Genomic DNA, 16,228 nt, shown 5'->3' with positions numbered 1-16,228 from the left:
AATAATAAAATAATAGAATTCTGTGTTGTATTGTAATTTTGGGATTCTGAATATACGGCATTTCCTGTGAGAAGGAAAACTGATGTTGTAGTAGCCCAAGAACAAAGTATTTAGTTGAAGTTTATACTTTTTATTGGATCAGCATAGAAAAATATGTAAAGTCACAAGAATTCTACATGAGGAAAGGACTTTTGCGGTTCCGAAGTTTTATGTTGTTTCTTTTTTTTCTTTTTTTTTTTTTTACATTTTTTCTATTTTGGATCAATAAAAGGTATCAACAGCACTTAGCTTTTATCATGTGGCCAACTGAATTTGGTTTTATTTGATTTTACATTTTCTTACAATATAATTGATAAGGAAAAGAACATCTCTATAGATATATTACGTATTAACTGTTCTGTACTCAATTTGGAAAACCCTATTTCAATCTATAGTTCTTACCTCTCATTTCCTGCTTTTGAAACTGCATCTGGTTATCGGACTCTCTCTTTTGGGCCTCAAGAACTTCAATTTCCTTTTGTAATTCGGGTATTTTCTGTCAAGGATTAACAAAAAAAGAGTCATCTGTGGTTTATTTATTATTATTATCTTTAAAAAATGTATGGAGCACAATAACTAGTCTATCTTGTTACATACTGCACAGAGCATCCTCCGACCGGAGTCCATGACACTGTACAATCAGGACGCATGGCAAAAAGAGAGCACATAATCAGTTTCAGATGAATTACAGTGATATGTTCAAACGTGAGGCTCAAATAAATAAAATAAAATAATCTATGTGCAAATATTTCTTGTACAGATGTATCTATTATACAGGGTGTGCAGGGGAGGGGGTGACAACTCACTGCACCGGTGATTTCACGTTCCACCCTTTCTTCGGACACCCTTATGTCCTATTCCCCCCCTTGGCTAAGTATTTCTTCAAGGGTCCTCCTGATATCACTATGACCAACATCTGGAATGCCTTTTTCAGATTTAAACTAACTGTAATTGGCCCCATTTTGGTACTTCTTTTGTGTTACATAGATTGTAAAGTTATACTTTATTTTATAGCGCCATGACAGTCCTTCATGCACCAGTAATGCATTTCATTAACATCCGGGCGCAAGTCTGGTCTACCCATAACAACTTAACCTTAAACCTTACGTGTGTGCGTAAAAATATTTTAATAAATGCATCGTTTCTTGACATGGTTCATCTTGTCTACTTCTTTCTACTATCACCTGACTGGCAGTGTCAATCTCCAGATAAATATAAACTGAATTATATATAATATTTTACCACTGCTGCAAAAGTATATTTTGTAAAATAACCCAAAATATGTCTCATTTGAGGATAACCCTAATACAGCCCCACGTTATGTGTAAATTCATAAAAATCATATTAGATGCCATTATTCTCACCATTCTTTTGACATAAAAAGGGGTACCCCTACCATATTTTATTACAAGTATCACATTCAAATAAAGCCTTTAAAACAATGTGTGATATTCTTTTTTTTTTTTTTTTTAAAGAATTCTGGTTTTCCGATACATTTCTTCGAAATATGTCCCAGTCCTAACCAGTAAGAAGGACTCTGTTTACTGGGCCTATGCTTGGCCCTTCCAGCAGCTGATGCTCAAAGAGGTTGGCACCCTTGTAATGAATGGTTAAGCCACTTAAATGCTTGAACTTTCCACAACTCACCTGCAAATGTTCATATTAATGACTATACACCCCCAATAATGATTTAGGTTTGTTACGGGGCCAGGTGTATAGCGATACTCACATTATGGGATCCTGGTGCCATCTTATCTGTAAATACAATATACACCAAAAAAATAAAAAATAAAACATTAAAAATCACAGCTTACCTCTGCAACATTTGTAAGGTGACTTATCTCCTGTTTTAGGCCATCACTGAGGAGTTGCTGTTCCTCCACCTGCCGCAGAAGCTGCTTGTTCCTGCTTTTCAGGGACTTGATCTCTACTTTCAGTATTTCAATCTGTTTCTCATAATCTTCTTTCTGGATCTCAAAATGTTTTTCAAGTTTTCTGGCCAGAGGAATAAAGAGCAGTGTGATTTGTACACTTCTGAAACGTCTTAGATGGAAAATACTTAAGGAATTATGCAGCTAATTTATTTAATGCACGTAAATAATGGATTGGAGATGATGAACAAATATCAACATAGTCCATACGTGAAAAATATTGGTATTTTAAGTTTCACTCAGGATATAGTGAGATGCTTCATTAACGCAACTCTTCTACAGAGATCTTTATTTTTATTGTATCATTGGCATTATGTTTAAACAGCAGACCTAAAAACACAGCATAGTCAACAGCAATGGCCCACTGGTTGCTGCATATTACACCACTTCTACTACAAGGTATCAAAGCTGCTCCTTATATGCAACTCCCAATGCACTATTGACTGATTATACTAGAAAATCTCATCAAATGGATACACTTCCCATTTACTCACAGATATTCTCTTATCTTCTAATTTGTCAGTTAAAGGGGCAATGATACCATTTTTTCCTCAAGCACCGGTGAACGTTTTTCCGTCACTGATGCCGTTCTTTCAGGTGATCACTTTACCAGTAGCTACCGCTGCCTCCTGGCAGCAACATTGGTCTGCTATCCAATGCATTCTCCCCTATCGATCTGCGCTATTAGCAATCTAGCCCTTTAAACAGGCTAATGTCCCATCAATCGTAAAAAAAACATTAGGAACAATCATGGAAACAAGAAAATATATGACTGTTCTTTTAAATACACAGATATCTCCTTTACCAAATGTTTGATACACAGTTTCTTGATACACAATTACACTATAAACAAGTGATTTTAGGTAAACATGTCCATGTCAAGGGAGAAAATTTTACAAGCCACTGTACTCCCTCTCTCTAATCGAGAGAGCTTAATATGTTGCCTATATCAACCTTTCAATATGGTTACACATACATTCTTTGCTTTTCTTCTTTCTCCACATCAGCAAACAGTTGGTTTGTGAGGTCATTCATTTTCTCTGGAACAAAAATACAAATATAAGGCTTTGTTACTTGTGGCTTTAAAGGGACAGCAAAAGTTTCATAAAATGTGTTCAGTGGTTTCATAAAAAGTTGTCACTCTTTGTTTGAAGATACACTGATTGTGCCTGTATAGAATAAAATACAGCTACACTGTATTGATCATGTTCTTCCCAGAAAAGACAGGACTTCTAAACAGCTACAAATGAATGTAAAATCTTACATGTGATACATTGTTGGCCTAATTCAGTATTCTTCAAGAAGGGGTGCATTCGAGCATGTCCTGTATATAAAGTTTAGCCCTTTAGACTAAGCTAAACATGTGTATTATAAACACAATGACTAACCTTTCATTTCTTGTGTCTTGTCTTCTAGTTTCATCTCCAGTTGCTGTTTCATTTCGAGGAGTTCAGTATTTTGCTTTTGAAGTTTTGCTAGTTTCTGAAATGTATCAAATGTGTTATTAAACATAACCATTTACCAAATAATAATAGCAAAAATCCCAAATCTACCTGGTATTACATTTTTCTTGTTTTTTTAAGGGGGGATACCAAGGTTGAACTTCATTCACTTATGTAATATCACGCTTTAAATCAGGGAATAACAACCAACACATTGAGTAAATAAGTACTCAAGGGCGAAATAGTGAGTGTGTCAGAATTGGGTGATGTTTTGAAGAGATATAGTGGGTTCATTCACTAAAGTGGGAGACTGCAAACTCAACTGACATATGTAGTGGAATATGCATATGAAACTGAATATAAGCAGTGAGTGGTTTAATTCTATTCAAACTCAACAGCAAAGCCGTAAAATTCTCCTAATAATTCACTGCTATCAACATTGGTAGCACATGGTAAAGCTTTGTGTCTCCGTGGAGGAACCCGCACGGGGTTATGTTGCATCAGCACTTCCAGTGAGGAGACATCGGAGAGCTGAATCATAGCTGGCCGATAAGAAACAGGAATGTGAGAAGGACAGTACTGTGGAGTTCATATACAGTATTTCAGGAAGGTCATTCTAGTAAAGCAAAAAATATTATGATTTAATGTATTAAATGTGACGAGTAAAAGAGAACCACTCCCTTTATGTCATGGGTTTATAGATTATATCTAATCAGTGAGATTCACTTGGGCTCTGGGACCTAATATGGAAAATAAGTCAACATTTTTCCATGATAATATTGATAAATCTCTCAGGAAGTGGCAGCACTGAGACAAGGATGAGATTTGCTGGGAGATTAGTCACCTGTTCAGAGTCATCCTTATATTTCTTCACTTTTTCCTCCTGGGATTTCCCGTGCACAGTTTTCTTTTCCAGTTCGGATTCTAGTTTGTGAAGTTTATCTAAATTCTGTGCATGAGTAGATGCCAAACTGGTCAATCGTTCAACTAATCCATGGTTTTCTTTGTTCTAGAAAAGAAAATATAACATTTAAACAACTCAAGCAGCAGTGTCTAGATGACACTGATGAACCTAAGTAACATATTTTCTTTTTTCATCTCGTATAAGACACAAGACATTTAGCATGGCCAATGTGTTTTTTAAGGTAGCACAGTCTTTAGGAAATACATTAACTTCAAAGAAAAGCAAGAAATAATGTTTATACCCTTGTGCTACTTAAAATAGGATACCCATGTAACCATTTTCTTAAATCAGGTAATATGTAATACAATTGTTACAGAGCAGTTCCACTAATGCAGAGCATCCTGTCATACAGACTGGACTACATGTCTCTGCCCAGACTCGGACGCATATGGGTGGACGAAGAAACAAAGAAGATATATAGAGTGTGTGTATGGTGTGGATAATCTCTCTGGATTTATATTAGCATCAGTTTGGGTTTCCAAGGTCCGTCAACCTCCTGTCGCTTGTACATGCTCAGGGAGCAGGGAGTGTTGGTTTTACATTAACATCAAGTGAGAAAATGGCTACCAGTAATCTTTTGAATTGAGTTTTATTGCCACTTGAGCAGGCTCTCAGTGCAGCTATACTATATGAGTGTATATAAATAAAGTGTAACTATTTTTATTTTCATGTACTATATGTATCCACTATATATATATCTTCTACTTTGTTTCATTGCTCCGCCATATTCGTCCAAGTCTAGGGTAAGACGGGGAGTCCAATCCGTATGACAGGATCTGCTGAATTAGTTCTTGTTTTTGCTCCGTTACTACAAATGGGAATTGAGGAACCCCTGGAAGAATTCTTATCAAGAGTGTTGTTTTTTTGATCCTCTACATACAATGGTTACCTGATCCTCAAGCTTCTTTTGTAGACGCTGCACTCTGTAAGACAGCTGTATGTTTAGTACAAAGCGCCGCATATTCTGGAACCTGCGTCTTGCCAGCCAAGCACGTGCGTACTTCTGCAATACTAAAGCCTTGTGTTCTTCCCGCAGCTAAAAAAACAACAAACATGTTTGTAAATCCAATGACTAAACCCACTAAACAAAATATTTTATTTCTGTTGAGCTTCAGAAATTAAAAAAGGACAGAACTGTAAAACTATTTGCACGTATTTGCAAAAAGTAGCGATGGTTCTGAAATGAGTTTACAAATGAATTTACGGTACTTCTTACCTTTCGATATCTCTGTCTTGCCAAATAGCCACGTGTGAAAGCCTGTATAGTCACAGTGGCGATTAAGATTAGTTGATAAATCCGGCGGACTAGAAAGCCTCTACAATGTTTCTGGATAATTATTGCGGCCCATGTCTGCTTCAGAGATGTGGCAGTTATTGCTTGCCTTAAATAAAAAAAAGAATCTTCATGGACAAGGATTCAAAAGGAACACAATGTGTTACACTGGCCAGTCTGGGGATTTACGTATACTTAAATCAATATTACTACAGACCAGCTAATGCAGTTTAAAGCATAGAACTGTATATAGCACTCAGATGTCACAATGTCAATACCTTACAGATCGCTGTCCCCGGAAGTACTGTTGTATTACAATCGCAGAGTTTCTGGCGCGGAGAAACTTCTTCCGCTGAACCCAGCCACGGATATTCTTCTGGATCATGATGCAGGCATTTCTCAGCTTATCAGATCTGAGTTTTTCTAAGTAGGCCACCTGACCAGCTCTAAAGAAAATTTTTGTTCTTCCAAACTGATATTGGTTAGAATCCTGCAGAAGTTACATATGAAAAATTAGAGTGGTACAGCAACATCATTTCCATTATAATGTCTATGTTTATACAGAGGTTTTAGTGCTCAACCATATTTGCTAATTCCATTCAAATATATTTTGGATTGTTCATTTTTCATTTATTAACATCATTCACCCTGTAAACACATTACTTTTCATAAATAAACCTTTCACCATTGTGCACCAATTATGAGTGAATATGATTTTTACTGCTCCCCCCTCCAAACATCAATACCTAAGTGTTAAATGGGTTTATTAACCCTTAATTAACCAGGGGGGGACGGGGGGGGACAGATCCCCCCAGTAACTCATGCGGGGGGGACCGATAATTAAGAAATCCCCCCCCCGGGCCAGGGCAACCGATCTTACGCGGTCCCCACCTCGAGCCCTGCTACTTACCTGTGGGAGGGTCTTCTGTACTGCACAGAGGAAGCGGAACCCAGCAGAGTTCACGTGACATCCCATCACATCCTGCTTCCTCTGTGCAGTACCAGAGAACGCAGAGGGAGGCCACGCCCTCTGCTGAAGACTGTGAGCGGCATTGAGGAGCTGCAGTGCAGGTAAGGGGGTGGGGAGGGCGTTTGAATGAGTGTACGTGATTGAGGGAATGAATCTGTGAATGAATGAGTATATGAATGAATGAGTGTGTGTGTGTGATAGAATGGATGTGTAAGTGCTGGAACCTAGGCATGATTGGACTGTGATTGATGTTAGCAATCACACTCCTATCATGCCAAGTCAGCCAGTACATGCTGAAACATAGCTAGCTGCCCCCCTTGTGTATTGATGCTGCCAGCAGTATGGGGTCTGCACATCACTTACAGCCACCCTATACCAGCATGACTTGGCATGATTGGAGTGTGATTGCTAACAGCAATCACAGTCCCATCATGCCTAGGTTACAGCATTTACTGGTTGGATGTGTAAGTGCTGGAACCTAGGCATGATGGGACTGTGATTGGTGTTAGCAATCACACTCCTATCATGCCAAGTCAGCCAGTACATGCTTAAACCTAGCTAGCTGCCCCCCTTGTGTATTGATGCTGCCAGCAGTATGGGGTCTGCACATCACTTACAGCCACCCTGTACCAGCATGTACTGGCTGACTTGGCATGATAGGAGTGTGATTGCTAACAGCAATCACAGTCCCATCATGCCTAGGTTACAGCATTTACTGGTTGGATGTGTAAGTGCTGGAACCTAGGCATGATGGGACTGTGATTGCTGTTAGCAATCACACCCCTATCATGCCAAGTCATATTGCTATTTTTTTTTGTCCAATTGTGGTGTGTTACCTACTTTTATTAAAAATGAGAGGTTTTATTATTATTTTTAAAGGTGGGGGGTCATTTTCGGTTTTGGCTAAGTGAACCGTGAATGTTTTGGTCCAGAATTTTCATTTTGGTGCATCCCTAGAATACATAGAACTATTTCATTTTTAATTATCCTGAGTCCTGAATTTGTAGTCACAAAACTTTCTAGGCCCAGAAATCAGTGGGAGGAAAAATAAAGGTTTTGTGTTATTTACTTTATTTTAATCTGCATATTTTATTAAAGGCCATATTTTCTCACAGTGAAAAATGAGTGCGGCCCGCGCACGTATACAATTCTGATGAAGTGGCCCACTGCAGAAAAAACTTGGACACCCCTGGGGAAGCCAGTGAGAAGGGGGGGGTAGGGAGAGGGTAGCTAGTGAGAAGGGGGGGTAGGGAGAGGGTAGCTAGTGAGAAGGGGGGTAGGGAGAGGGTAGCTAGTGTGAAGAGGGTGGTAGGGAGAGGGAAGCTAGTGAGAAGGGAGCGATAGGGAGAGGGTAGCTAGTGAGAAGGGAGGGTAGGGAGAGGGTAGCTAGTGAGAAGGGAGGGTAGGGAGGGGGGTAGATAGTAAGAAAGTGTGAGAGGGGGGAGAGGGGGTAGATAGTGTGAGAAAGTGGGGATCTGATGGGGGGAAATGCTGCCCCCCCCAGATTTTTAGGGGTTCCTACGCCCATGGCTATATTACACTAAAGGACCATATTTCATGTTTTTGCTATGTCTTTCTTCAACCGTTATTTCCCTCTTTCTCATTTAGTGAACCCACCCAAATTATTATTATTGTTATTTGGGGGGGGGCAAGAAGGGCCTTTTTTAACGATATTCATATATGTAAGGCCTTTTTTTATTTTTACAAATTCATTTTTTCACGATTTTACAGCTACAAAAATTATAACACAGCTAGTATAAATGGGGAAAAAAATACCAAAAATATATTTGTTAGCCTGCCCTGGTTTGGAAACCACCCTATATTCATATATAATTTTCATTTATTTTCAGTTTCTTTTAGTTTTTTAACCCCTTCATAACCATATCTAATTCCACACTAACTATACAATATTAACTTATTATAAATTAAAGCTAACAAGCACCACCTTTGTCATTTAACGTTAGAAGCAATCACATAGACAGAAGAAAATCTATTGTAGGCTTACAACTCCGGTCATGGAAGGTGGGACTGTTTAAACCCATGACATACCAGGTATGTCATTGGTCCTGCAGGCACATGTTTTCATGATGTACCTGGCACATTAGAGGTCATGGAGGGGTTAAAGCTTGAGAAAGGCAAATCGACCAATAGGTTCGTCTCATACCTCATATGAAATGTAATATAAATTTCTTGCTAGTGTAATACAACTTTCCATTGGTAGTGCATCAGCCAACGTTATCTGGGCAACTATATGTGCTAAAGCTGCTCATCTTAAAACATGTCTTAATTTGCTTTTTTATAGACCATATTACACGTTAGATTGGTTTATAAAGCTCAAGTGGGTTCCATAGCATTATCCCAATCAAGGGAGAGTTCAAATTAAAACTGACAACATACAAAATTGACAATAACATTAACACATGTTAAGACCCTGTGCCAAAAAAAGGAAGCCAATCACCCTCTGAAGTGATCAGGCTCCTTGTAGGGCCACAGGTCATTGAGCTGCTTAAAAGGAGTCGGCACAGCCTCAATAGTTTATTTCCAGAGCAGAGCATTGGGATATTGTGTCATATACTGTTGAACAGCAGTAAGGACGATGGCCCAGAAGGGGAGGCTGGTGGCCGTACTCTGGGTTAGTCCGGGGGCATTGACTGTGGTAAATGTTACTGGCTACATTAGGAGAAGAGGGCCCTGCAAGCTTAAAATCTCTTAGAAGGAGGAGATACCCCATAGAGGACACTACGTAAACAACCCAAATACATATTCTCACACCCATTAAATTCCATTCCTTTGTGAATTAATGTCTATCAACATAGTCTATAAATAAGCAGGTTTTCTGGGTTATTTAATTGGACATTTATAATCTTCCGTAAAAGAAATGCTTTAGGATGAGAGGTTTCCAGTGATATATATCACAGTTCATAAAGTCCTTTGCTAGATGCATGCTATTAGATAGCAAAGTGTCACGAATAATGTAATGACCCATTCTGGACCTGAGATACACAGGGGCCACCTAGTGGTAACAACTGTAGTTACAATGTTTACCTGCTTAAAAAATATATATACTGTATATATACACATTACTTTATTTTAACAAATATAGGATCGTGGAAGTATGTGCAAATTTAAAACACAATTACACTACAACTGTGCAACTCTCCATGAAATATGTGCAAAATAAAACTTACTTGTATCAATCTTTGTAGAACAACTTTGCAAATGTGTTTTTTATCACTCAGGTATAATTCCTGCTGAGTCATGAGGATGCTATATCGGCCAAAAAATTCTATGTATGTCCACCTACGGAGAGATAAACAAGTTTACTCTGATCCATCCAACATCCATCCACAGTCTAGTTCTGAAGCATAGTGTTAGCTAAATGAAGTCTTGGGACCAACCTGGAAGGGTAGCTCTGGGCACTTATCCTTATGGTTTCCAGAACACCACACGCTCGTAACTGCTGCACCACTCTCTTGGAGTCAAATCTAAAATACAGTTGTAATGATCAATGAAACATTCACCATGGGAGTTATTAATGTATACCTTCCCCCCAATTCCTACAGAAAAGGATACAATTCATATTGTTTTAATGGTAATGGAACAAAAATGCACTATGTAATCTCTGTGAAGGCAGAAAACTTGGCTAATATATAAAGACAGAGGTTTTTCATGAATATGGCTTTCCTTTGCTCAATTGATTTTGCCTGGCATTAGCAACCAGACAAATGTCTTGAAATGACTGTCGGTGTACCTCGTGTGTCTGTCTCTGAGTGTATAAATGCTAAAATACATAGTACATAAGTTGCTGGAATTTAAGTCCATAAGCTGTCACTATACTGCATCTACCGTATTTGTTTGATTATGAGATGAACCCCAAAATTTGAATAAAAGAAAAAGCCTGAATATAAGACTACCCTATAAGAAAAAAGTTTTACTGATAAATATTAATTCACATGTAAACAATTTTTTCATATTTATTAAAAGCTATGATTGAGAAAAATGCATTTCTTGTTTTTATTTCCTTTTATTTGCTAACCTGCCCCCCCCCCAGTTATGCACATCTGTCCCCAGATATGCCTTATACCACCATATATGCCACTCTGCTCCTCAGATAGGCCTTATACCCACTTATCTGCCACTCTGTCCCCCAGAAATGCCTTATACCCCCCTATATGCCAATCTGCCTCAGACTCGTGCTTCAGACTCCCTGGTGTCTAGTGGGGCAGCCGGTGAACGTCTCAATCGTAGAAGCCCCAGAGGAAGTGCCGGCAGCAGCAGAGGTGGTCTACACACATTGCGCAGATATCCACCGGCTGCCAGAGAGGAGGATCCAGGTCCCCTGCAGCGCTCTATTTGTGGTCCGTGGGGTATTTTTCAAAGTATTTGCTCTGAAAAAAAACTTGTCTTATATTGAAGCAAATACGGTAATCATTGTCTTGTGGTGTCTAATTTGTGCTACCATTGAGCATAATGGGAATGACCAGGCAGGTCCCAGTATATTGGAGAGTTTCCTCACTTTGGTTTTACACTCACTCGAATTGCAGCTTTTCGTCATTAGGCTTTATGCATCTTACATAGTGAGGAGTGGTTGCATTTAGTGTCTCCATGAGTAAACACAAGGAATTGCGGAACTGAAAATAAAAACATGATTCATGAAAGATGTGCATGTGCAGTATGTCCACTTTAGTGAAATTAGCTCAATAAACTCAACGGAACTAAACAAGTGTTTGGTATAAATCATTACCTAACAGAAAAGTAAGAATGGAGCAAAGGTCATTCACTGAACATATAATCGAATACTGTCTGTAAACTAGCCAGAAATTCTAGTTAAACTTGCCCAACAGCTTTAATGGTTTGCTTCAAGTAGTACAGCTAAGTCAAAAGGCCACGGGCTGCATGAAGTCTGTTGGAGGCCTCCATCCATATATTGTTTGGTAGGAATTTAGTCCATTAAAAATGTACAGCCCTGTCCTAAAGCTTTCAACTCAACTTAAAACAAGTGATTTAGACACTGTTGGAAATATATCTTATACAGTTAAAAGCAACCACATAGTCACAAACGCCACATCTAAACACCGCAGCTGTAATTTACAACTGTTAATATTTAGTTTATCTTTCGATCAAAGCATTTCTCTGTAAACAAACTGGGTATTCACTGGGGGTTGCAGCACAATGTTAAATAAAATAAATAACAAAGATAATGTAAAAACGAGTTACACTGAAGGATGAATGTCGAGGCCACTTGCATTTATCAGGAAGCTGTTCGATGAATAAACCCCACTGACTCCAATACTGGCATGCAGTAATAAGAGAAATATCCAAATCTATAGAGACCACTTGGTGTGTCAAAGACTTATAGTATGTACCATGGCCAGTCGAATGCTGTACTGTGTCCTAAGAGGTGGGATGTAAATGGACTGGACAGTACAATTACAGTTTTTCTATATTTATGCCCTAAATCATATAGACAAGGGAACTTGCTCTTTCCATCGTTCCCTTGTCTATAAAACCTTCCAATGTCTTCAATCCGGAGCCTAAACCATCTGCACTGTGAGTGGGAGGCTCATCAATCTCTTCACATACGATATTATGGGATGAGGCTAGAAAATGCAGGGCAATGGCAATAGTCAATGAACAAAGGCTGATGAAAGAGGTAAAAATGCTTACAAGGACAGCAAGCATCATATTCTTAGATCCAAAATGCAATCCTGTAAATGTTGCCATAAAATATAATTTGGAACTACTGTTTATGAAATGTTCTATATCCACGTACAAACATGTGTACACCATACCTTGCAGCCAACTGTCATTCGAAACTCTTTGTTTGCAGACTTTATCACAGGCCTGGCAGATTTCACCTTTATACCAGCACTGAAAGGTGACGTAGGTGTAGAGGTGTCTTGAAAAAAGTTGGCACACATCTGGAACTAAAATAACAGACAGAAAGCAGTGCTATCAGCGCCAATGGCATTCCTCAGTCATAGATACCACACTGGCCCTCATTAAAGCAGTCTTAAAGACTCTGCATGATTAAAAGAGAGAATGAAAAAGAGGATTTTATGTGTTGCAAAAATCAAGTTCCATAACATTTGTTGTTACTTTTACTTCAGATACCTCGAGACTACACCCCAGTAAATATGTAAAACCATGCACCTCAAAGGACCTTGGAAAGGCCTTTGTTAAATATCACGTCAAACTTGGGTCAGAGAAAACACTCTTTCAGTGTACTAGATGATATACATCTTATGTTCTATATCCAACATTGTAATCGGGCCTTAGATGGAACCATCAGAGGGGCAGCTGGCCACCTCTAAGTCCCATTTGTGAAGGTGTGGTGTTCTCTGCTCCTCTGGCTCGGACCTCACAACACTGCACATATGAAGCAAAGAAATCTGGTGTCATACTGCAACACCGTGCATACTGTACAATCACATTATTATATTACATTTATTTATAGCCCCAGCAGATTCTGTATAAGAGGGGCAGTAAAATATATTGTTACAGAAGAAAAGGAGGGCTCTCGAGAGCTTACAATCTATGGTTGTGGTAAAATCACTCAAATGACCCATTATCCAAGATCCAGAGGGGCTGCATCATTACAGAAGAACTTCCTCAAGTAGTAAATTTGAGGAACCCTGGGCAGCAAGAAGAGGGACTTTGCATGTGAGGTTTTGTGACAGGTATCTGCTGGGAAAGGAGTGGTTAATGCCTATAATCACAATATATAGGGTAGTAGGGTATATATATCACAAAGGATAAAGGTACAAACCTTACTGGTTTTAAGCAGATCAATCAACGATTCATACACTGTGTCTCTGTTTTTCTCCAAAAATCCATCACATTGGTATTCTACCTGTGCAATACAACCATAAAAACTGTCTTACATGTCATTAATTCCTTAATAATAACCACCAAACAAATCACTAAATCACTAAAAGATGTTATGGTTTATAATACCTTTATAATCAAATTCCAGGGCAAAATATGTATATATTCTAAATACTTATAAAACATTCCTGATATACTTAAACTTGAAGAATTAACCGTGTTGTGAATATTCATTTAAAAATGAAATTTACCTTATCTGCAAAGTGCTGGATAATAAACGCTCTGTTGGACATTCTGGGCTTTTCAAACAAAGGGTTCTTATTGAGGTAGTTGTTATAGAGTTTTTGTAGCCAATTCTCATCTCTCCCCTGGGGCAACTGTAACATAAAAGATACAAATAAAATGGATAAGGGAAAATATTGACAACTCATCATGGTAGAAAATGACATTAACAATAAATATATTATATACAGGAGGTGGACTTTTAAACCATTCTATGTCACCAATTTGGGCATGTCTAAACACAATATTGCTTTGAATTTAAAATGTGCCAAATTTCCAATTTTAGGTGGAAACTAGATGCATTTCGAACTATTGATGGGCTAGCTGGCGGTTGCATTTGGCTGGGTGAGCCATGCACAATGTGAGCAGGATGTATCCACTATAGAAGAAAGGGGTATGAGCCTTATGGACACTCATGTGAGGATGGATTTAAGCCGCATCAGCACTGCTCACCTGATATATAAATGTATGTATCATATATTTATATATTAGGTGAGCAGTGCTGATGCGGCTTAAATCCATCCTCTCATGAGTGTCCATCAGGCTCATACCCCTTTCTTCTACGGGAATAGTTTAACATAGGTGCTGATTGAGCTGATGCTTCGGGTCCATGCCTCTAACAGGCCCATCTCCTATCCTGAGGTGTGAACCTGCTTTATATTTTCTTTTTTCCCCAATGAGTGACACCACAGTCACGCAAGAAGAGGAAGGAGGTGTGTGTACCGCCATCAACTATAGAGATATGTATATATATATAGTATATAGACACACAAAAGATTTGAGAATTAAACAACTCATGTTACCAAGATTAAAAAGAAATTGAACTGCGGCTCTATTTTTTTTTTCAACCCCCCAAAAAAGAAACCTATCTATTATAAAGTAATACAAAATAAAACAGTCAGTTATTCTCCTGTAAGTAAACCATCTTTTCTTTTATAAATAATTTAAAACACACCAAACACTCTTCATCAAGTAATTCCAGAATGCCCATCTTGGCTTCAATGAGGTCAATGACTGGCTGATTATCGTAAAAATCAATCAACGTCCATGGAATATCTTCTTTCATATATTCTTCCTGTTCAAGCTTGAAGACATGCTGGGAAAAGATTCAAAATAACTTTAATACTTTGTTTTTGAGAGTTTTAGTTTCCAACCTACTAGTCCTGAATTTCCATACATGCAATGGACATCCCATGACTTCATCAAAAGACAAACTGTGCTGCCATGATGTGTCCTGTATGTCCCATTTTAGCCTATGGTTTGAAATGTTGGTATCTATTTTCGATATGTAATTAGTTTTTTACTAACTACTATTTGTTTATTTTGTAGAATGCGGGACATTATCTTTCTTTAGTAACTCCACTTTGCCGGTGCACCTCTGCCTACTATTTCTTTGTGATTTGGTGTGCCCATCTTGTTTTTTTTTTTTTTTTATCTAGTTAAGTCACAACACTACCCACAACATGCTGGCTACCCTGTACATGATATGTACAGGGTAGCCAGCACATGACCCTGTACATGATATGTGATGATATGTAAATGATTTGTAAATGCAATGAGTATGAACATTGATGCACAGGAGGTGTATTTGGCCAAACGCATCTCCAGCGAGAATCCCTATGTGCATTCTCCTGCAGAAAAAAGTTTATTTAAAGGTAACCCTCGGCTATCATATGTATTTAAGTGCATATGATGGCTTGAGTGTTTAATTTAATTCACTTAATGCATATTAGTGTACTATTAAAGGTAATCAACTATATAGGATTGGATACGTACCAAGTTGAACTGCTGCTGTAGCTTCTCATTTGCATAATTAATACAAAACTGTTCAAAACTATTGATTTCAAATGTTTCAAACCTGGGATAAAGATTTTTCCAAATTAATTTCAAATTAAGCAATAACTGAGACAAATAAATCATTTCTGTGTGTAAATATTGTGTCTGATGGTGTCAATTTTATTCTTAATATGGTTGGCAATCTATTGAAAAGCAAGGATGGCTGGGCAGTACCAGAAAACAGAAGCTGTAAAAAGTGGAGAAAAAGTATTAATAGTTTTAAGGCAATGTGGATGTCAAATAAATAAAATCTTTTTGTGTGAGTTAAACAGCAGAGGTGTAGAAGAAATGGCTTCTCTTATTTTGTGCTAAGCACCACTCAAGTAGAGCCATTTATAAATACAACCATTTGGACAAATTTCAAATAAACCTACCCGTAGATGTCAAGTACCCCAATGAACGTGTGCTGTTTGCCAGGAAACTGTAACGCTTTATTTATTTTCTCAACAATGTGGTCAAAAAGATGAGAGTAAATCTTTTTGGCCAAAGCATCCCTTGCATTATCAGCCTGAAGTTTTGTCATGGGTTTAATGACGGTGTCTGACGTAGTAACAATTTTTCGATTGCATAACCAGAGTGCTACTTTTTCAGATTCCAGGTCAAGAAGCTCGCAGAATAACTTCAAGTGTTTGTCGTTTTTCTGTAAAAACAAAACTGATTAGT

The 16,228-nt window shown here is 38.2% G+C and overlaps 1 protein-coding gene across 1 annotated transcript in view; it reads right to left on the bottom strand.

Moving 5' to 3' along the window:
* Positions 1-16,228, bottom strand: part of MYO5C (myosin VC) — a 45,640-nt gene that overhangs the window by 13,442 nt on the left and 15,970 nt on the right. Inside the window, exons 10-26 of the mRNA XM_053462921.1 lie at positions 15,940-16,205; positions 15,506-15,587; positions 14,685-14,825; positions 13,699-13,824; positions 13,389-13,472; positions 12,412-12,546; positions 11,153-11,250; positions 10,018-10,104; positions 9,808-9,919; positions 5,928-6,139; positions 5,593-5,758; positions 5,266-5,412; positions 4,257-4,421; positions 3,359-3,452; positions 2,947-3,010; positions 1,854-2,034; positions 442-535 (exon numbers count right to left, since the gene is read on the bottom strand). Coding sequence (XP_053318896.1) covers positions 442-535; positions 1,854-2,034; positions 2,947-3,010; positions 3,359-3,452; positions 4,257-4,421; positions 5,266-5,412; positions 5,593-5,758; positions 5,928-6,139; positions 9,808-9,919; positions 10,018-10,104; positions 11,153-11,250; positions 12,412-12,546; positions 13,389-13,472; positions 13,699-13,824; positions 14,685-14,825; positions 15,506-15,587; positions 15,940-16,205 — 2,254 coding nt within the window. The remainder of the gene's footprint in view (positions 1-441; positions 536-1,853; positions 2,035-2,946; positions 3,011-3,358; positions 3,453-4,256; positions 4,422-5,265; positions 5,413-5,592; positions 5,759-5,927; positions 6,140-9,807; positions 9,920-10,017; positions 10,105-11,152; positions 11,251-12,411; positions 12,547-13,388; positions 13,473-13,698; positions 13,825-14,684; positions 14,826-15,505; positions 15,588-15,939; positions 16,206-16,228) is intronic.

The sequence above is a fragment of the Spea bombifrons genome, chromosome 4 (genome assembly GCF_027358695.1).
Source record: "Spea bombifrons isolate aSpeBom1 chromosome 4, aSpeBom1.2.pri, whole genome shotgun sequence".
NCBI classification, from domain to species: domain Eukaryota; kingdom Metazoa; phylum Chordata; class Amphibia; order Anura; family Pelobatidae; genus Spea; species Spea bombifrons.
The sequence above is the reverse complement of the archived record's forward strand: the minus strand, read 5'-3'. Positions and strand labels throughout refer to the sequence as shown.